Source organism: Mustela putorius, unplaced genomic scaffold (assembly GCF_011764305.1).
Source record: "Mustela putorius furo isolate JIRA1106 unplaced genomic scaffold, ASM1176430v1.1 tig00003899_pilon_pilon_pilon, whole genome shotgun sequence".
Lineage (NCBI taxonomy): Eukaryota > Metazoa > Chordata > Mammalia > Carnivora > Mustelidae > Mustela > Mustela putorius.
The window spans coordinates 15,916,816-15,938,830 of record NW_025422048.1 but is presented as its reverse complement, the minus strand read 5'-3'; the positions used below and the strand labels follow the sequence as shown (position 1 = coordinate 15,938,830).

Below are 22,015 nucleotides of genomic sequence, written 5' to 3'. Positions count from 1 at the left end.
TGGGTGCAGGGGTGAGGAGGTAGGGCTGATGGGGGCTGGTGGTGCAGGGGGCTTAGAGGCCAAGGAAGAGAAAATCATTCACGCAGTGAGGAATGGGGGTCCCACACCCGGGAGCCAGAGTCTGGGGGCCTGCCTCCAACTTTGGGGCAAGTTGCCTGGCCACCTTCCAAGACAGGAATCAGGCCCTCCCCGCGGCAGTGCACAGAGACCCTCTATTTTAAGAAGTGATTCCTGGTGGGCCACCACATTTCCGCCCTCGCCTGTGGTGGGAGGAGCCACGAAGTCCCGCCCATCAGCTCACAGCCTCTGGGTGGCTTCCACTGAGCGCACTACGCCCCCATTGGCTGGGCGGTGGGCACGCGGCAGGTTGAGGCCCTCGGGTCTCTGCCCTCATCAAGGTTCTCGTAGACCCTCGGCTAGACGTATGGTGGTGCGGAGGGCTGGGCGCGGCGTCTGACTAGCAGCTGCGATCAAAGTGCGACCGGTGGCAGAGACTCACACAGAAGAGAGCTTGGCGCTGTCTCTGAGGGGCCTGGGCTGCCCTGACGAAGCGACCATGCTTCGGTTTATTTCCAGAGTTCTTGCCTTCTTCCGGAGGAGGGTGGACTCGTCGGAGGCCGAGAGGGAGCAGCATATGAGGCTTTTGGAAGGTATTCATTTTCGTCTTCTCCCTCTCAGAGGCCTGCACCTAAGGGTGCTCCCCTCCTCTGATTCAGAGCCTCAGGCGCTCAGAAGGGGGCTGCATGGGCGTGGCAGCGCCTCCTTGTGGGAAGAGGCATCCCGGAGTCCCTGAGCATACCCAGAACCCTCCCGTCCAAAGTGATCCATGGTGGTGTAGACAGAGAAGGCCCCTGGGGAGCCATGCCCCACCCTTGCACTCTCCGCCCCCGTGCCTTTGGAACTTAACGTTGTGCATATGTTATGTAAGGTACAACGGATTCCTTCTCATATTTCCACTAGCAGTGGATCACCCAGATTAGCGGGTGCATTCGATTTTGTTTCTTAAACACGCGCGTATTTGAAGCCAAGTGATCAAGTCCTAGGTCAGTCGCTGGAAGCAGGCCTGGGGCCACATGGAAGGGGCTGCCCTTTATATCCTGAAATCCTGCCCCAGAGTCGGGGACTGAGGGGGTGGTGACTCAGGGGACACCAGGGCAGGCATTGCTGTGTCGGGGGGCACCCGTGAACACCGAGAATTTCGCCGGGGTTGGCGGCAGTCCTGCTCTGAAGCATGAATCCGATGGGCCGAGCCCGCGTCTCTGTCAAGCCTCAGGGCCGTCCGAGCATTACTGCCACGTGGCCCTCGGAAAACCCCGCAGGGAAGTGGGAGCATCCTCACGTCCCGGTTACAGCGGGGGGCAGGGGACACATGCCCAGGGGAGAGCGGGCACCCGGCTGGAGTCACCCAGACCCCGAGGCCCAGCAGCCATTTCCTCCTGTGGCTCCCCTCGCCCCCCGCCTCCTTCTGCAGGATGAGCACGGCGGGCTCAGGAGGGTCCCCTCTGTGGTCGGTGTCATCCCCCCCAGCAGCGCCCCGTCCTGCCAGGTGCCTGAATCTGCCGGCAGCTCCTCTCCCCCCGGAGTGTGAGAGCCGCAGAGGAGGCCGAGTCTCAGGGGAGTGGGCTGCGGAAGGCTGCTGCTTAGCTTGAGCCGGAAGCTCTCGCCGTTGCATCCGTCAGCCGCACTTATTTTAAAGATTTTATTTAACAGAGAGAGGGAGAGGGAGAAGCAGGCTCCCCGCCGAGCAGGGATCCCGGCACGGGGCTCGATCCCAGGACTCCAGGATCGCGACCCCAGCAGAAGGCAGATGCCCAACCAGCTGAGCCGCTCGGGCACCCCTGTTTGCCGTATTTTTGCCCATGGGGCAATACAGAAGAGTTTCTGACATACTTTCTTGAGCCTAAGGGGCAGTTGTCAGTCCCTCTTGGCGCTTTCACTTTTCTTATGTTTTATGACTTGTCATGACGAATTTGACCCATTTTAAAAGGTTTCAGGGGGCGCCTGGGTGGCTCAGTCGGTTAAGCGGCTGACGTCAGCTCAGATCGTGAGGCCGGGGTTCTGGGATCGAGCCCCGACTTGGGTTCCCTGCTCACAGAGTCTGCTTCTCCCTCTGCCTTTGCCCTTGTCCCTCATCCGTGGGGCACAGTCTGTCTCAAATAAATAAAATCTTTAAATAAAAGTTCTCAGATATTTTTTTTTTTTGGCTTCTTGAAACCATAATCAATTATAATCAGTGTTTCTCCCAGCCTCCTTGTCTGTTTCTCCCAGTCTCATTTTTGGGCAGGCACTGAAGCTTTGTGGTTCGTAATGGGCTCTTCAGACTTACTCTCTAGGTTCAGATCCCAAATTATGGCTTACTAGCTGTGTTGAGGAAAAAAAAATAAATCTGAGTGTTTTGGATGTGCATTTGGGCTAGATTTAAACCCTCAGATCTCTTTATGTGCTTTTGTCTGGTGAGATGTTTGCATAATCCCCCCTGATTCTGCTGCTCTTGTTGATAAGGATAAAATTCAGTAACAATAATGGCTGTTTAAAGACGCTCTAGATGCAGAAACCATGACAACAACTAACATGTAAGCTCTAACGAGAGGGAGGGAGTCACGGTTTTAAGCTGTTGACACAGATGTGTCAGTTCCTAATTAAAACAACCCTTTCCCCCTCCATTTTATTGAGAAATAATTATGTATAACACTGTAAGTTTAAGGTGCGGGTGATGAATTGCTATCTGTATATATTGTGAAATGATTGCACAGTAAGGTTCATTAACCCATCCGTCACCTTATGTAATTATCACGTGTGTGTGCGCAATGAGAACATTTAAGATCTACTCTCCTAGGCAGACATTAGTAATGCCCTGGTTTTACAGATGAAAACAAATTCTGGGAGGTTAGGAAATGTGCCCAGAGTTACACAGATGGTAAAGGGAAGAGCTGTGTTCCCGGCCAGGCAGGCAGGTTCCAGACTCTGCCTTCTCCAGCGGAGCTCCTCTACCAAGGGCATTGGGCCACTGTGCCATACAGAGAAATGGTGGCACCAACCTTTCAACGTGAGCGTTCTGTCTCCCAAACACTTAATCACTATGTTCTCTGTCACAGGCATCCGTATCTCAAGCTACATCCAATTTCTTTCTTGATTTAGATCGTTGTCTACCAGGACTTCCTGTGGTAGGGCTTACTTCTCATGTGTAATTCGCTTTGGACATTAACTAATGGAATGTTTTGTTTCCCCATCTCTTAGGTGGCACCAGGTTGAAAACTGTACAAGGAGTTGTGACGAATATCTATAGTGATTATGGTTTGATTGATGACTTAATCTACTTCAGTAGTGATGTCGTGACTGGTGATGTCCCTCTGAAGGTTGGACAAGAAGTCACTGCCATTGTGGGAAAAGATAAAACATATGGATTGAAAGCAATCAAAGTAAGATTAGTATGAGTTTGGGGACCGACTTTATGCCTGGGGGACTTTCAGCCTTGCTTCTAGTTATTCGGCCTCTCTGAGATGACCTGGTCTGGCGGGTAGACACTGAGATTTGAAGTCCACTTCACTGCCTTGTGTGGGATACTTGGTCTTAGCTTTGTAGTGGTTTCTGCTTACAAAAATATAAATTGTATATCTAGACTTCAGCATTTAAAAATGTGGTTAGCGATAATAACTTACTAGAGTCTATATTATTATTTTTAAAAATATTTTATTTATTTATTTGACACACAGAGAGAGATCACAAGTAGGCATAGCAGCAGGCAGAGAGGGGAAAGCAGGCTCCCTGCTGAGCAGAGTGCCCGATGTGGGCTCAGATCCCAGGACCTGAGATCATGACCCAAGCCAAAGGCAGAGGCTTAACCCACTGAGCCACCCAGGTGCCCCTAGAGTCTATATTATTCTGCTACTTCTTTTTTTCAGCCTTGTAAAGGATTGTTGATTTTGTTGAACTGTAATTTCTAGGTGAACAGACATGCATTTTAACCAATTTTTTTTTTTAGATTTTATTTATGTACTTGAGAGAAAGTGTAAGAGAGCATGAGAGAGGGGAGAGGGCCAGAGGGAGAAGCAGACTCCCTGCTGAGCAGAGAGCCTGATGTGGGACTTGATCCTGGAACTCCAGGATCATGACCTAAGCTGAAGGCAGTCGCTTAACCAACTGAGCCGCCCAGGTGCCCTAACCAATTTTTTTAAACATTTTATTTACTTATTTGAGAGACAGACAGGGATAGAGAATTGGGGGGGGGTGCGGAGAGGGAGAAGCAGGTTCCCCACTGAGCAAGGAGCCCAAGGGGAGGTCAATGTGGGGCTCAATCCCAGGACTGTGAGATCATGACCTGAGCCAAAGGCAAATACTTACCCGACTGAGCCACTCAAGCATCCCATTTTAACCATTTTTTTTAAAAAGAGCAGTATTGTGCTCGCTTCGGCAGCACATATACTAAAATTGGAATGGTACAGAAAAGATTAGCATGGCCCCTGTGCAAGGATGACATGTAAATTTGTGAAGCGTTCCATATTTTTTAAAAATAAAATCTTTTAAAAAATAAAAAAAAAAAGAGCAGTATTGAGGTACAACAGACATACCATAAGATTCTCTACTTTTAAAAATATTTTTATTTTTATTTATTTATTTATTTATTTATTTTGTAAATATATAAAGTATTATTAGTCCCAGGGGTACAGGTCTGTGAATCGCCAGGTTTACATACTTCACAGCACTCACCATAGCACATACCCTCCCCAATGTCCATAACCCCACCACCCTCTCCTTACCCCCCTGCCCCTGGCAACTCTCAGTTTGTTTTGTGAGATTAAGAGTCTCTTATGGTTTGTCTCCATCCAGATCCCATCTTGTTTCATTGATTCTTTTCCTACCCTCCAAATCCCCTGATTCTCCACTTTTTAAGTAGGCTCCCCACGGGGCTTGAACACAACCCTGATATCAAGACCTAAGCTGAGACCAAGAGTCACATGCTTAACCCCATGAGCCACCCAGGAACCCCAAGATTCTCCAATTTTAAAGGCATAGTTCCTGGACGTTTTTAGTAAATGTAGTTCCTGGACGTTTTAGTAAATGTAGTTGCATTTAGTCATGCAACTGTCACCTCAGTGACGATATTTACCATGTTTTAAAGATTTTATTTATTTATTTGTTTGACAGAGAGAGAGACAGCAACAGAGGGAACACAAGCAGGGGGAGTGGGAGAGGGAGAAGCAGGCTTCCCCCTGAGCAAGGAGCCTGATGCGGGGCTCCATCCCAGAACCCCAGGATCATACCCTGAGGCAAAGGAAGATGCTTAATCACTGAGCCACCCAGGTGCCCTGATACTTACCATTTTAATAGATACCATCATCAAATTATGCTTCAACTTTATTTTACCAATTAGCACTGTCAACAGCAGGCTGTGGAAAATGTGCCAATATTAAGAAGGATGGAAATATTTCAATCTTTGAAATATTTGCCAATCTTGAAAAAAAAAAAAACAGTCTCACAATTTTATTTTGCATTTCTGTGAGTGTTGGGGAGAGTACAGCAACGTTTCTCTTCTGAGAGCCATTTCCACAGTATGAGCATTAGAGCTATTTATGTTATGGGAATGAGAGCTTTGTTGGGAAATTTCTCATGTGAGCTTTTTTAAATTTTATTTTTTTAAAGATTTTATTTATTTATTTGACAGTGAGAGACACAGCAAGAGAGGGAACTCAAGCAGGGGGAGTGGGAGAGGGAGAAGCAGGCTTCCCACTAAGCAGGGACGACCCCCCCCCCCGCCAACATGAGCTTAATCCTAGGACCCCGGGATCGTGACTGGAGCCAAAGACAGATGCTTAACCAACTGAGCCACTCAGGCACCCCTCATATGAATGTTTTGCCAGTATTTCCTCCAAGACTCTTTTGACTTTGTGCAGTTCAACTTTTTTAAAAAAGATTTTATTTATTTATTTGACAGAGAGAGAGATCACAAGTAGGCAGAGAGGCAGGCAGAGAGAGGGAGATGAGGAAGCAGACTCCCTGCTGAGCAGAGAGCCCGATGTGGGGCTCGATTCCAGGGTCCCGAGATCATGACCTGAGCTGAAGGTAGAGGCTTTAACCCACTGAGCTACCCAGGTGCCCGTGCAACTTAATTTTGATATACTGGAATGTGCCCATCTTGTGCAGGTGAGCGGACTTGCCATTTTCTGAGATGTAGAAGATGGGGGGGAGTGCAGTTTTTTTTCTGGGAAGTTCAGAATATATTAAGTTTTGTCCATGTTAAGCTTGAGATACTGACGGACACTATGTCTGTAACTTGGTATATTCAGTTCAAGGATAGGAAACAGGAAGTGAATGTTAACAGAAGAGGCTGAGATGGAGCCTCTCCAGGAGAGGGAGGTCACATAGAAGCCAGGCAAGGTTTTCCAGTTGGATCAAATGCTAAGAGGTTGAGTGATGGGAGCGGAGCAAATGGACTGTTGGATTTGATAACCTTGCTGGTGATTTTAAGAGCAGTTTCAGAGGCATATTGGAGATATAAGGCCTGATAGGAGAGCAGTGAGGAGCTGATGGGAGATGGGGAGGTGAGTATAGACGAATCTTTAAATGTCTTTTGCTGGGAGGAGGAGCAAAGAAATGAGACTGAAGGAGAAATAGGATCAAGGGAGATTTTTTTTTTTAAAGATTTTTTTATTTATTTATTTGACAGAGAGAAATCACAAGTAGACGGAGAGGCAGGCAGAGAGAGAGAGAGAGAGGGAAACAGGCTCCCTGCCGAGCAGAGAGCCTGATGCGGGACTCGATCCCAGGACCCTGAGATCATGACCTGAGCCGAAGGCAGCGGCTTAACCACTGAGCCACCCAGGCGCCCCAGAGATTTTTTTTTTTTAAAAAGAAGGACTAAGAGTACCCTTATGATGAGCAGTGAGTAATGTATGGAATTGCATCACTGTGTTGTATGCCTGCAGCTCATAGAACAGTGTAGATCACCTGTACTGGAATTAAGAAAATAAAAATAAAACAAAATAAAAATGAAGACAGCTACAAAATATTCCTGATGGCAATAAAAAGAGAACTGATTGAATGGAAAGCCAGACTACTTCTGGATGAAAAGGATATTTTAAAACTTTTGGTTTTTGAGGTGATCATAAGTTTAAGATAAACTCGATAAAATTCACAGATACTTACCAGAAAAAAAGAGGAAGGTCTAGAGAATGTTTGTATGTGGATTTATTAGAAAGAGAAAAATTGGGGTGCCTGGGTGGCTCAGTCTTTAAGCGTCTGCCTATGGCTCAGGTCATGATCCTAGGGTCCTAGGATCAAGCCCCACATCAGGCTCCCTGCTCAGTGGGATGCCTGCTTCTCCCTCTCCCACTCCCCCTGCTTGTGTTCCCTCTCTTGCTCTGTCTCTTTCTGTCAAATAAGTAAAATATTTAAAAAAAAAGAAGAGGAAAAATTGTTGATTGTTGATATAGAGGGAAGACACAGAGACAAGACAGAGTGGTACCGTGTGCCCAGCTGGGGCATTGGTCTTGGGTAAGGGGCTTGGGTGACCCTCCACTATTGTAGGGAAGGCAGAGAAATCCAGGTGCCAGGAAGTTGATACAGGAGGCTTTGTCCAGTGGCCTTTATTTGCTCAGAGAAAACATCTGTGTTCACTGTTTCTGCATTAATGAACATAAAATATTTGCATAATTTAAAAAATAGCCTACCAGTGTTCCAGGTGTGGGCAGCTAGGTTCAGATTGTGAGAAGGCATGGTTACTCCGTGTGGTGGTTAGTAGAGAGTCAGGAACAGAGAGGACACGGGGTCTTCGAGGTCATCCATTTGGATATTGACAGAAGTGGTGGTGGGGCCGTAGTTGGGAGCCTGGTGCTTAATTCCTCACTGAAAATGAATGAGGGGGAACTGACCATGAGATTGACCTTGGCAGCTGGAAATGCACAGACAGAGAAATGGAAATAGGCTGTGACTTAGGCTATTAAAAACAAAAACAAAAGCCCCATGACAATGAATTGACACCTCTATGGATCAAGTTTCCATTAGAAACCTAATGAGGGCGCCTGGATAGCTCAGTGGGTTAAAGCCTCTGCCTTCGGCTCAGGTCATGATCCCAGGGCCCTAGGATCGAGCCCTGCATCAGGCTCTCTGCTCAGCTGGGAGTCTGCTTCTCCCTCTACCTCTCTCTGACAAATAAATAAATAAAATCTTAAAAAAATAAAATAATGTGTCAACAGTCTATTGACATTTGCAATCATTTGGTAATAAATCAATAATACATATAAATACTAAATTTTCCCTTAAAACAGTGCGTAGAGTGCCACCTGGTTGGCTCAGTTGTTAAGTGCCTGCCTTCGGCTCAGGTCACGATTCCAGGGTCCTGGCAGGAAGCCTGCTTCTCCCTCTCCCACTCCCTCTGCTTGTGTTCCCTCTCTTGCTGTGTCTCTCTCTGTCAAATAAATCAGTAAAATCTTTTTTTAAAAGTGCATAGATATTTATGGATAGTACAGACATCTGCAGCAGGGTCAGTACCAGAATGGGGTCAGTGTTTATCTTTAGGTAGGTAGTAGATTTGTGAATTATGGGTAGTTTTTTGCTTCTTTCTCTGTCTCATGTATTTCTATAATGAATATGTATTATTTTCACAGTTAGAAAAGAAAAGGGGCGCCTGGGTGGCTCAGTCACTTAAGAGGACAACTCTTGATTTTGGCTCAAGTCATGATCTCAGGGTGGTGGGGTCCCAGACCTGCATGAGGTTCTGCTTCAGGCTCCACATGGGGCTCTGTGCTCAGGGAGGGGCCTGTTTGAGAGTCTCTCTCTCCCTCTCCCTCTGCCTCCCGTCCCCACCACATATACGCACGCTCTTTCTTTCTCAAAAAAAAAAAAAAAAAAAGAAGAAGAAGAAGAAAAAGAAGAAGAAGAAAAACAAAATACAAAATGAAGGCACTGTACTTCCAGGAATAAAGGTTTTGAATGCCCCCCTATTGTAGATAAATTAAGTCTTTGCGTTTTAGAGCTTCTCCCTTCCCATGTTATTTTCCCAACTGTATATTTCATGTTTTGCCCTCTGGGTGCACTGATCTGGAATCTTAGTTTTCTTCCTTGCTCCTCTAATTTGGAATGTGTTGTCTCTCTCCTCCTGCCATCTTCCTACCCCTGTCCTTAACCCTGCTCCATTTGCCGGCTAAAAATCATTCTCCTCTCTCACAGCCCATGTCCGATGCCACTCTCTCCAAGACTGTGTCCTATGTTCTTTCATCTGAAATTCTCTCCTTACTGGGAATTCCCAGAAGCCTACATTGCACTTGGTTTTATCATTTGTCAGAACTTACACTGAATAATTGATTTTTGTCTTTTATTCCCCCTGGATTGTGACTTGCTAGAGGGCAGGAACAGTATATCTCCTACCTTTGAATCTAGTACTATCAGGGCATTGAACTTGGTTGGTACACAAAGTATGTTTTTAGACACATTTAAAATATATATGACAGAACAGGGACGCCTGGGTGGTTCAGTCAGTTAAGCATCAGACTCTGGATTTTGGCTCAGGTCATGATTTCAGGTTCGTGAGATTGAGCCCCACATCGGGTACCATACTGGGCATGGAGATTCTCTCTCTCCCACGCACACAAAAAAAGATTCTCTCCCTCTGCCTCTGCCCCTCCCCCAGCTCACTCTCAAAATAAATAAAATCTTAAAAAATAAATATGACAGATAACACTAAGAGTGAACCTTCATTTAAACTATAGACTTTAGGGACGTCTGGGTGGCTCGGGGGTTAAACATCTGCCTCAGGCTCAGGTCATGATCCCGGGGTCCTGGGATCGAGCCCCACATGGGGCTCTCTGCTCATTGGGGAGCCTGTTTCCCCCCTCTCTCTGCCTGCTGCTCCCCCTGCTTGTGCTCTCTTGTGCTCTCTCTCTCTCTCTCTGGTAAATAAATAAATAAAACCTTAAAAAAATAAACTGTGGACTTTAAAGATACGGTATCAGTATCAGTTCATCAATGACAGAGATGGACCAGTCCAACAGTGCAAGGTGCTAGTAATAGGGCACACTAAGGACAGAGGGGCAGAATGTATGGGAAATTTCAGCTCAGTATTCCTAAACTGCTCTAAAAAATAAAGTAATAAAAGATAAAAAGCTCATTCATTATTTTCATCATCTCATGCCTGTGATACATTTGTCAGGTGAACTGTTTATTATACTTGTTTCAACCACTTCTGGAATGACAGTGATTTAAGCATGTTTCTGCTTTTTCAAACTGCGTTATGTTTGCTGGAATGGTTTCCTTTTCTCACAGGTGGATGCGCTCTGTGACAGTTGCCATGGCAATGGGCCCCCGGACTCCTATGCTAGAGTTTCATTTGGCTGTGTTTCCACTGTCGTGGAAGGCGCTAACTACATTGATCACACAACCTACTTCTCTCTAGATGTCGTTTGTAAAGGTACAGTTTACATGGTTCAACATTTAAAATTCGGTTTTGCCTTTTAATTTTATCGACTGGCTTTGGAGATGGTTACCGGTACCATTTCCAGGAAATCCATTTGGCAAGAGGATTTTTGGATTTGAACTACTTCTCTAGTGTCCTTGGCTCCAATCAGAGGCTCTTTGGTACTTGAGGTGGGCCTTAGAAATCGAAAATAATGTGCAGCAAGGGAAAGCTGACATAATGTTCTTAGAAACTGAGGCTGTCATTTGTTGACATTTCATTTATTGGATGTGGTTGCTAGTTTTGTGTCATTTTCCCATTCATATAGGCACTGAATTTCTAATCTAACTGAAAAATAATACAGGTCCACAGGGATATTCTTTTTCTTTTATTTGAATTTTTTAAAGATTTATTTATTTATTTTAGAGAGAGAGCAAGTGGGGGAGAAGGAGAGAGAATCCTGAAGCAGACTCCCTACTGAGTGCGGAGCCCCATGTGGGACTCATTCCTAGGACCCTGAGATCACAACCTGAGCCAAAACCACGAGTCGGATGTCCAACCAACTGAGCCCCCCAGGCACTGCACAGGGATACTGTTTTTTAAAAATTATTTCAGGGGCGCCTGGGTGGCTCGCAGGTTAAGCCTCTGCCTTTGGCTCAGGTCATGATCTCAGTGTCCTGGGATCAAGTTCTGCATCAGGCTCTCTGCTCAGGAAGAAGCCTGCTTCCTCCTCTCTCTCTGCCTATCTCTCTGCCTACTTGGGATCTCTGTCAAATAAATAAATAAAGTCTTTTTAAAAAATTATTTCAAATGCCTTAAAACCAAGTTTGGAGTTAGTCTTATACCTTTCTGTTCATTTGCAAACTCTGCCTGCCCCTCTGCCCGGCCCCCAGCACCATACATGGAGGGCCCAGAGAGACCAGGGAAAGGGGCAGGCCACTCCTGATTGGTGGGTGGCTGGTGTAATAAGCAAGGGAACTTACAAACGAAGCTTGTCTGGGGGGGGGACACAAAAGGAGTAGATCTTTGCACCCATCTGCCAGAATATTAGAAGTTGACATAAATGCCTTAATTGAGTTCAGTCACCTATATGGTCCAGATTGTCTCTGCCACACCTTACTCTCTACAGGCTTTGACTTCCACCTGCGGGAGTTGGAGGGCTAGAACATACATTCCCAGGACAGGGCAGGGGGTGAGGAGCCCCCAAACCCCCAGGCTCCTCTTCCTGGGTCAGCTGGTGGTCACATCCTCTTGATGACCTCCCCTAGCACTTGCTCTGGGTGTGTGTGAGTGTGTGTGTACTATTGTTGAATTCTGTTTGTAATTATCAGGTCTAACAGTGTGTTGTTTCATGCCTAAAGCAATTATTTCTTAATTTGTTTATCTAGTTGAGTTTAACTCAGCTCGTGATGTAGTGCTTGGTAGTGGCAAGACAAGACAAGTAAGACTTGTAAACCCTGTGTGTAAAGGGTTCATAGTCTAATTGGGAGAGATGGATGTGTAGGCACATTTTTTAAAAGATTATTTATTTATTTATTTAAAGATTTGATTTATTTGCTTGTCAGAGAGAGAGAAAAAGCCAAGCATAGGGAGCACCAGGCAGAGAGAAGCAGGCTCCCTGCCAAGCAAGGAGCCTGATGTGAGGGGCGCCTGGGTGGTTCAGTGGGTTAAGCCTCTGCCTTTGGCTCAGGACATGATCTCAGGGTCCTGGGATCGATCCCCGAATCTGGCTTTCTGCTCAGTGGGAGCCTGCTTCACCCCTGCCCCCAACCCTGCCTCTCTGCCTTTCTGGCTACTTGTGATCTTTCTCTGTTAAATAAGTAAAATCTTAAAAAAAAAATAAAATCTTTGAAAAAAAGGAGCCCCATGTGGGACTTGATCCCAGGACCCTAGGATCATGACCTGAGCCAAAGGCAGACACTTAGCCAGCTGAGCCACACAGGTTCCCTAGGACATGTGGGTACATTGAAAGAACATGATGAAAACAACATTACTGAGCAGGGAAGACAGAATGACCACCCGCTGTGGGGAGACTTGGGGAGGGCTGCCTGGGTAAGATGCTTTCCTAGCCAGACTCTATACTTTGCCACCCTCTGCCAGGCTAGCTTTGGAAAGACAAATAGAAGTAAGACTTTGGTACCTGTTTAAGCCCAACCAGTTGTTGTGTAGCTTGAATACCAAAGGGGGAAGTTGATTCAGCCATACCAGGCAGCTTTCCACTTCATTTTCCTGAGATTTAAAAGTCAGGACTTGACGGGCGCCTGGGTGGCTCAGTGGGTTAGGCCGCTGCCTTCAGCTTGGGTCATGATCTCAGGGTCCTGGGATCAAGTCCCGCATCGGGCCCTCTGCTCAGCGGGGAGCCTGCTTCCTCCTCTCTCTCTCTCTCTGCCTGCCTCTCTGCCTACTTGTGATCTCTCTCTATCAAATAAATAAATAAAATCTTAAAAAAAAATTAAAAAATAAAAGTCAGGACTTGGGGCACCTGGGTGGCTCAGTGGGTTAAGCCTCTGCCTTCAGCTCAGGTCATGATCTCGGGGTCCTGGGATTGAGCCCTGTGCCAGACTCTCTGCTCAGCGGGGAGCCTGCTTCCTCCTCTCTCTCTGCCTGCTGTTCTGCCTACTTGTGATCTCTCTCTCTGTCAAATGAATAAATAATATCTTAAAAAAAAAAAGTCAGGACTTGACTGTAGTTGGTAACCGTGGAAGTCCCCAGAGATGATTATTGGTGACAGCTGGGATTTTAAGACACGTTTAGTTAGAAATAGCTCGTTCAAGGAGAAAAGGCCCCTGGGATTGCTAAACTCTGAAGTCAATTTCCCAGTCCGTGTAACCATGCCAACAGGAAGGCGCCACCAACGGTAGCCCTCCCTAGGAGAATTCATCTCAAGATGGGAAACACTTGAAAGTGTTTTTAATGCCAAAGGTAGTGATGGAAGGTGCAGGAAAGAGTGGGAAGGACTGACGTAACCAGGGCCCTGAGGCATAAAAGAGGCGGCACCCAGAGCACAGGCGAAAGGTTTTACTGCGGCAAAATTAAATTGAGTGAATCAGCATAATAGACCTCTGGAGAGTGGAAAAGAAGAATGTATTAGAAAGGCCTGAGCACCTAATCAGTCATACTTAGCATTGTCAGAAGAGCTGATGTTAATCTGATTATGAAACCTAAGGAAAAAGACCAAAGATAAATTCCGATTTAATGTAATGGGAGGGGCTCAGTTGGTTAAGTGACTGACACCCAACTCTCTTTTTTTTTTTTAAAGATTTTATTTATTTATTTGACAGACAGCGATCACAAGTAGGCAGAGAGAGAGGAGGAAGCAGCCTCCCTGCGGAGCAGACAGCCCGATGTGGGGCTCGATCCCAGGATCCTGGGACCACGACCTGAGCCGAAGGCAGAGGTTTTAATGCACTGAGCCACCCAGGCACCCCTGATACCCAACTCTTGATTTCGGCTCAGGTCACGATCGCAGGGTTGTGGGGGTCAAGCCCGTGTGGGGCTCCATGCTCAGTGGGGAATCTGCTTGAGATTTTCTCCCTCTCCCTCTCCCTCTGCTCCCTCCCCTACTCCCTCTCTCTAAAATAAATAAATAAATAAATCTAAAACCAAATACATAATTGGAATTGAGATGCCTGGGTGGCTCAGTCGGTTAAGGGTCCAACTCATGATTTCAGCTCAGGTCATAATCTCATGGGTCCTGAGATCAAGCCCCAACTCAGGCTTCACCGTCAGTGGGGAGTCTGCTTGGGATTCCCTCCATCTGCCCCTGCCCCCAATCTCTCTTTCTCTCTCTCTCTCAAATAAATAAAAACTTTAAAAAAAATAATGGGAATCTAAAAGATGGAAAAATTGTTAAATTTTCTCATCCCACATGGTGGGTGGGGACTCAGTGTATATTCTTTTCTTGTAGATGTTCATGCAACAGAATATTTGAGTGCTTAGCCCTGTCCCAGGTACTGTTTTCCTAATATTTGCATTCTGATGAGGTAGATCTCAGATGGGCAGCAAGTGAGTGAGTCCCCCCACCGCTGCCAAAAGAGAGAGAGTTCCAGAGTATCTTCTCCTCTCCAGGACTTGAACCAGGTACTGTGACAGTACTGGGAGTGGGGTGGGCTGGGCTGGGTGGGGTTTGCTATTGGTATCAGATTAGGGAAAGCCTCATTGAGGAAATGACTTGGACCTGAGGGAGGAGTTTGGCTGGGGAAAACACTTAAATCAGGGGAGAGTCACTGTAAAAGTCCTAGGGTGGGAAAATCCATGGCCTGTCGTAGGAACTGAAGGATGGACAGGGCAGTGTGGTGAGCTTGTGTGCTATGACCTGAACGAGGGGTGGTATGAGATGGGATTGTAAGTGCCAGGAGGATCCCTGGGGTACGATGTGGTCCTGTGTTAGGTTCGTTATTTACACTAGATTTACTCCTGTTGAGAACCTTTTGAGGTAGCCCGGATGCAGTTGGTTCTGGTAGGATGGGGTAGTGACGGAAACAGCTAAGAGTGGGTTGAGGAAGAAGTGGGAAGTGAATCTGTGGAGACCATGAGAGCCTGGAGCACGGAAGAGGGAGTAGCTGAGCCTGTGTGTTCTTCCGTTCAGAACTCAGAGGTGTTTCTATGTCAGTGGAGGTGCTCGAATGGGTGCTTCCAAGCCCAAGATCCCATTTGTGGTGACCTGCTTCACAGGATGGTGGTGACCTGCCCCATTTTGCAGACAAGGGTGAGAGGGTTTAGGTTCATGAGTGTTTGCTTGTTGGAAATGGTTAACATCAGGAATGGGTCCAAGATTATGTTTTTTCAGGTAAATAAACAGCAAATCTTAACCATTTTGATGAAGGATGCTAAAATAGAATAGAGCATTCAGCCTCAGGGCGGGGGTGCGGAGTCTACCAAGTACACAAGGCTGGAATTTCATTCTGTAGTTTTCAGGGTGCCTAACATCCTACATATGCTTATCTAACCAGTGTGTCTGAGTTAGAACCCTGGGGTCTCAAGTAAGGTTTTTCTCTTTATTTTTCAGAATATACTGGCTTGAGGGTCACCTGGGAGGATCAGTCGGTTAAGTACGTGACTTTGGTGCAGGTTGAGATCAAGCCCTGAGTCAGGCTTCCTGCTCAGCGGGGAGCCTGCTTCAGATTATTTGTCCCTCTCCTACTCACACTCTTTCCCGTAAATAAGTAACACTTTTGTTTTTTAAAGAATATATTGACTTGTGTGCCCATTTGAAAGAATAAAAGGAAATCCCATGTAACATTTTAAGACTTTATTTTTACTTATCAAAGAGAGAGCTCGAGCATAAGCAGGGGGTGCAGAAGGCAGAGGGAGAAGCAGGCTCCTCAGAGACATTTGACAGACAAATCACAAGTAGGTGGAGAGGCAGGCAGAGAGAGAGAGAGGAGGAAGCAGGCTCCCTGCTGAGCAGAGAGCCTGATGCAGGGCTCCATCCCAGGACCCTGAGATCATGACCTGAGCCGAAGGCAGAGGCTTTAACCCACTGAGCCACCCAGGTTCCCCCAGCTGCTAACATTCTTATGATTGGATTTGGGAGACTAGGGTAGACTGGGAGATGTTGGAGTGTTTATTCCTCTAGATACCTCATTGCTAGGCTGCACATTGGCAATGACTTTATACATCTACCAAAGGCCATAGCTTGTGTAGGGCACCCCGCTCCTAGAGCTATAGCTATAGGGGGTGACCATATCCTCTCTTGTCCAATCTGAGTCATTCTGGGGCTAAAAAACGGTGTTACACTTGCTTAAAGTTAAATCGACTTTAGAAATTATTATGTGTGACTAACAAATTGGTTTTCTAAGTTTGGGCATTTACAATAGTCAATATATTTTTTCTTTTTTTAAGTTTTATTTATTTGAAAGGGAGACAGACAGCACAAGCAGGGGGAAGGGCAGAGGAGCCCAACATGGGGCTCAATCCTAGGGCTCTGGGATCATGACCTGAGCCAAAGGCAGATGCTTAACCAGCTTATGGAGTCCTCACATGACATTTCCTTAGTGTGTGTGAGGGGGAGAGAGAGAGAGAGAGCACAAAACCCTCAGTGCCCCTTCTTACAAGGACACTAATCCTATCAGATTAGTTTCCCTTTCTTTGTTTTTTTATGTTTACACCCAACATGGGACTTGAACTCATGACCCCAAGATCAAGAGTCATGGGCTCTATTGACTGAGCCGGCCAGGTGCCCCTTCTTAGGAGCTCATTTAATCTTAGTTACTTCCTTAGAGGCCCCATCTCTGATTACAGTCACCCTGGAGGTCAGGGCTTTGACACAGGAATTTTAGGGGGACACATTCAGTCCATAGCCCAGAGGAATCATATAATTCGTGTATTCATCAACTTTCCTGGAAAATTATTTCATGACTCATTTTCCCTAAACATGCATTCATGCTTCTGCTCATTGCTGCCAAAAGGGTTTAGTGAAAACTAAAAACGGGGGTTACCACATTATTAAACAAGTAAGTAGTTATAGGTTTACATTATGGCAAGGACATTCAGACTAATCTCTACCCTGCATGACAAGACATCGGAGTTGAGTTGCCTATAAATGTATTAGGTAAAGCTAACCTGGAGTTTCTTGCATTTCCCAGCGATCCTCCTGACTTGATAGCCCGGCAGAATCTTGCCAGTTTTAGGCTGTGGAGTGTATTTGGGGCTGACTATGTGCCAGGCACTGTTCTGTGAGTTTTATATGCACTGATTAATTCTCCCATCAACTCTCTGTGCTAAGTCCTACAGTTATGCTTCTCATTTTATAGATGAATGAATCAAAGCACAAAGAGGTTAAGAAACTTGCCCAAGGTTGCAGGTCGAGTAGTTGGAAGCTAGGCAGCCAGACTGACACATGTGCCCTGACTTACACACTTCTCTGCGTCTCCAGAGTGGTTGCAAACTTGAACAGTGGTTTAATAAATTCCGTGCTGCTCTCAAAGAGCTTGGCCTGGGATGCCCAACAGACTTAGTTAAACCAGAGAGAGAATCGATGTCTAGAGGATTACAGACATCCTTCCTTTTTTTAAGATTTTATTTATTTGACAGACAGAGATCACAGGTAGGCAGAGAGGCAGGCAGAGAGAGAGGAAGGGAAGCAGGCTCCCCACTGAGCAGAGAGCCCAATTCGGGGCTTGATCCCAGTACCCTGGGATCATGACCTGAGCTGAAGGCAGAGGCTTAACCCACTGAGCCACCCAGGTGCCCCTACAGATGTCCTTTCTGACAGGAAGACTTCCAAGGTTCCCTGTTTTAAAAGGTTCAAAATGTACTCTCGATGTAATTGAAATTATTTTAGGGTCTCATAATGTCAAGGTGACTGTGAAACTGAACATAACCAAGACTGAGAGATCCTTTCAACTCAGTTTCTCTCCATGGCTGTTTTAGGTTTCGAGCCTTACCAGGGGGACCGAGTAGAAGTTGAGTTTTGCACCCCGTCGGACACACTGAGCAGAAGAGCCCTGTCGGTGAAGCCTCAGAGACATAAGCATGTGCATGAGGTAGTCCGTTGGCGTGTAGCTCTTGTTATTGGGTTCTGCTTCTCCTTCCTTGAGTGACCTTTGCTGCTTCCCGGGATTCCATGTGATGTGTTGGCAAAACCATTCTTTGCCAAGGAAGAGTCTCTTTCCTTATTGAACAGACTGTGCTTCTAAATGGACACAATCTGAAGATACTATACAACACACGTATAATTAAGATCTAAATTAGGCAGTCTACTTGGGAGGTATTAAAATACCCTGAGAGCAACCAGAACAGAAAATAAATCTTGTTGAGGGAATTGTGGGGGGAAGAAGGGGACCAGAGCTTGCGGTAAATGCTGAGTGTGACTTAGGTATTGGAGAGTGGAAATGAATGGAAAAGTTGGTCTGCACAAAGGGACAGATGGTGCTTGGGATGTGACCCCGGAAGTGGAGAAATGGCCTTCTGTTGGCCACCACATTCCTTTCTCGCTCTATCCCTTTCACTCCCTCAGCGGTCGCTGGAGAGGTTAATGGACATTATGTGGTATATCTAGTGCAAAGTTTCTAATCCTCGACTGGGGCTAGGTCTGCAGGGCTTCTGATTTAGCGGCTGTGAGGTAGAGGTCGCCATGGGTAGTTTTACAAAGTGTTCCCGGTGTTTCCAACATGGCGGCCAGGCTGGGAACAGAGTGACCTACAGATTAAAGTGAGATCGAGGAGATGCAGGCCGGGTTACAGCGGACGGTGCTTTTGCATCAACAGTTCTATTTGTAATTACAGGTCTGCATTACTAGCCTCCATGGAAGAAATGGGGTGATAGATGATAGCATCTTTTTCACCTTGGAATCTCTGAAGCTGCCTGCTGGATACACACCTCAAGTATCTGATGTTGTTAACGCTGTCGTGGTGGAGAGCATCCAGTCCTGCTATACTTGGAGAGCGATTTCTATGACTCCAGTGAAAAGGTGCTAATAAGAGAATAGCATTTGTGTTCCCTGGGTGTCTTCTCTTTTCTTATTAGCAAAAGGCCTGGTTTAAATGTGTTTTGTGAAAAAGAGCTTAGTAAGCCTAAGTTAATTCAAGCTAAATTAACTAAACAGTTAATTCAAGCACAGCCTTTCAAGTTCCATGTGGGCTGGTTAAATGGAGTGTACCTTCTGGAGAGTGGCCAGCATTTTTCATTATTGATTAAAGACATTTTTACCATAATCCTTTGTTTATCTTTTTAAAGACTTTATTTATTTGAGAAAGAGAGAGAATGAGTAGGGGGTGGGGAGGGGCAGAGGGAGAAGGATATGGAGACTCCTTGCTAAGCAGAGGGCCTGATGCAGGGTTGATCCCATAACCCTGAGATCATGATCTGAGCTAAAGCCAGATTTATTTATTTATTTATTTTAAAGATTTTATTTATTTATTTGACAGAGAGAGAGAGACAGAGCAGAGGCAGGCAGACTGGCAGGCAGAGGGAGAGAGAGAAGCAAGGCTCCCTGCTGAGCAAGGAGCCCAATGCCGGACTCGATCCCAGGATGCTAGGATCAAGATCTAAGCCGAAGGCAGCCAGCCACCTAACGGACTGAACCACCCAGGCATCCCTGAAGCCAGATTTATTTGAGAGAGTGGAAGAGAGAGAGTGCAGTAGCAGGCATGTGGGGTAGGGGCAGAGGGAGAGGGAGAAGCAGACTCCCCGATGAGCAAGGAGCCTAACTCAGGGCTCAATCCGAGGACCCCAGGATCATGACCTGAGATGAAAGCATACATGTAACCAACTGAGCTACCCAGGCACCCCTACGAACCTTTACCTTTTTTTTTTTTTTAAGATTTTTATTTATTTATTTATTAATTTATTTGACAGATCACAAGTAGGCAAAGAAGCAAGCAGCGGGGGGCGGGGGGTGGAAGCCCGATTTGGGGCTTAATCCCAGGTGAGCTGAAGGCAGAGGCTTAACCCAATGACCTGCCCAGGCGCCTCCAAGAACCTTTATTTTTAAAATGTGGTGTTCACCATAAGTTTTTTTTTTTTTTAAAGATTTTATTTATTTATTTATTTGACAGACAGAGATCACAAGTAGGCAGAGAGGCAAGAAGAGAGAGAGGAGGAAGCAGACTCCTCGCAGAGAAGAGTGCCCGATGCAGGGCTCTATCCTAGGACCCTGGAATCATGACCTGAGCCAAAGGCAGAGGCTCTAACCCACTGATCCACCCAGGCATCCCAAGTCTTTTTTGTTAATCTGAGTTTGCATTACAGGTCCATGAGATGACCCAGCCATGTTCTGGTTAGTTCCCCCATGTTATGCTCAGTAGGTGGAGTCAGTGTCTTCTAGATTTTAGGTATCACTCATTGATTCACTCTAGAAATAGTGTTTGCCTTCTATGTGTCAGCTCCTAGGGTTACAGCCTTGAATGCAAAGGCCCAAACCCTTTGCCCTGATTGAGCTTGCCTTCTGTTCATGCCTTCTGTTCATGTTCAGGCTTCCTGAGCCATGGAGTCACGGGACAGGATGGGGCAAGTGGGACACGGTCAGCTCCAGATCCCCCTGAAACTCATCCTGCTGAAGCAGCACCAGCCCCATGGGAACCCCAGAGAAGCCCACCACTGAACAGGAGAGATTCAGGGGCCATGGATTCTCCCACCTCACCTCCCAACCCCCATACTCTCCCACCGGGTACCTGTGGGGAGGGTGATCTTGAGACGGATGGTGGCTCACCACTGTCCTTGACCATCTATCTCGCCCCCGGCAGGGCATCACCCTGGCCTCCCTGAATGGATGGTGTCATGGTGCCAGGACCAGGGGGCAGGAAGGATCCGTCTGGGCTGTGTTAGCAATGAGGTTTTAATAAGTCGCCTGAAAGCTCAGGGACCCAACACCCCGTTTCTGGGCCCGGGAGTTCTGCAGTAGAGCTTCCCAACAGGTGTGGGGGGGGGCAGTGTGGTCCCAGGATCTCCCGGGCTTTTTGTGGCGATTGACATGAAGGTCTCAAGATCGATCGTGGTGGTGAGGCAGGGAGTGTTGGGTGTAAGGCAAAGGTGGGAGTACTTGCCAGGAACATACAGAGTTCTTGGGTGTCCTGCTCACTGTCTCAGGGGCATAGCAGACCTTCTCTGGACAGAGTCAGTCTTGGGGGGCTCCTACTTCAGCTTCCCCTCGGCTCCCAAGAATGGGTTCGCAAGGGATTCAAACACATGAGCCCGGTGAAAACGGGAACTGTGCCTTTTTATCTTTTTCACCAGCATTAGCTGAGCATGTAACAATACTGCTTTAAAAAGTTAACAGATGAGGGGCGCCTGGCTGGCTCAGTCAGTGAAGCATGCGACTCTTGATCTCAGGGTTGTGAGTTCAAGCCTCATGTTGAGTGTGGAGATTACTTACAAATAAAATCTTTTAAAAAATATTTTGTTTATTTGAGAGGAGGAGTGAGAGAGAGAGAGAGGAAGAGAGCACCAGAGGGGGGAGGGTCAGACAGAGGAGACTCCCTGCTGAGCAAGAAGCCTGACATGGGGCTTGGTCCTTAAAAACAAAACCTTAATTCAAAAAGCACCAGGGGCCTGGGTGGCTCAGTCAGTTAAGCGGTTAAGCGGCTGCCTTTGGCTCAGGTCAGGATCCCAGAGTCCTGGGATCCACTCCCACATCAGGCTCCCTCCTCATCAAGGAGTGGGCTTCTTCCTCTGCCTGCCGCTCCCCCTGCTTGTGCTCTCTCTCTTGCTCTCCTACTGTCAAATAAATAAATAAAATCTTTTTTTTTTAAAGGGTCATAAAGACTCCTTAACCTTGACCATGATTTTGAGGATTAAATGAGATAGTGGATCCAAGTTGCTAGTCCAACATGAGGATACTGGGCAGTCAAAATTCATGACCATTTTTCTCTCTATTTTGCTGAAAGCAAAGGCCCAGTACCATTCTCATAGCAAATAGCCATCATTCCTAGAGCCTTCGTCCTATTACTTTCTGGTTGATGCAGTGCAAATAGTGCTTTTCAATACTATAGGAAAACAATATACCATATGGAGCTTGGAACTAATGCGCACTTACTTCCCTAATGTATATTCTGGTTAAGCCTCTGTTGCACATTTAGGTTTGCCTCTGGCCTGAAATGGGATTTTTACAGGCACCAGTGGAATTGTAAAGAATATAGAGATGAAATTCTAGAAAATAGTGAACAGCATTGACAACAGTAAAGCACA

At 46.5% G+C, this 22,015-nt stretch overlaps 1 protein-coding gene and 1 non-coding gene across 2 annotated transcripts; both read left to right on the top strand.

Moving 5' to 3' along the window:
* The first annotated feature begins 556 nt into the window (after positions 1–556).
* On the top strand, positions 557–18,999 carry CT55 (cancer/testis antigen 55). The gene is made up of 5 exons (XM_004778417.2): positions 557–650; positions 3,238–3,419; positions 10,258–10,402; positions 17,762–17,874; positions 18,616–18,999. The coding sequence occupies exons 1-5, from the start codon at positions 557–559 to the stop codon at positions 18,805–18,807; spliced, it is 726 nt and encodes a 241-aa protein (XP_004778474.2). The 3' UTR covers positions 18,808–18,999.
* On the top strand, positions 4,399–4,505 carry LOC123388502. The gene has a single exon (XR_006602999.1). It is a non-coding gene; the product is annotated as a U6 spliceosomal RNA (small nuclear RNA).
* Positions 19,000–22,015: the final 3,016 nt, after the last annotated feature.

Excerpts from the sequence above, each read along its gene's own strand:
- CT55 (XM_004778417.2), top strand. The coding sequence starts at position 557 with ATGCTTCGGTTTATTTCCAGAGTTCTTGCCTTCTTCCGGAGGAGGGTG. Across the intron at positions 3,420-10,257 it reads ATGGATTGAAAGCAATCAAA|GTGGATGCGCTCTGTGACAG; the intron begins GTAAGATTAGTA and ends CTTTTCTCACAG. Across the intron at positions 10,403-17,761 it reads TCTAGATGTCGTTTGTAAAG|GTTTCGAGCCTTACCAGGGG; the intron begins GTACAGTTTACA and ends TGGCTGTTTTAG.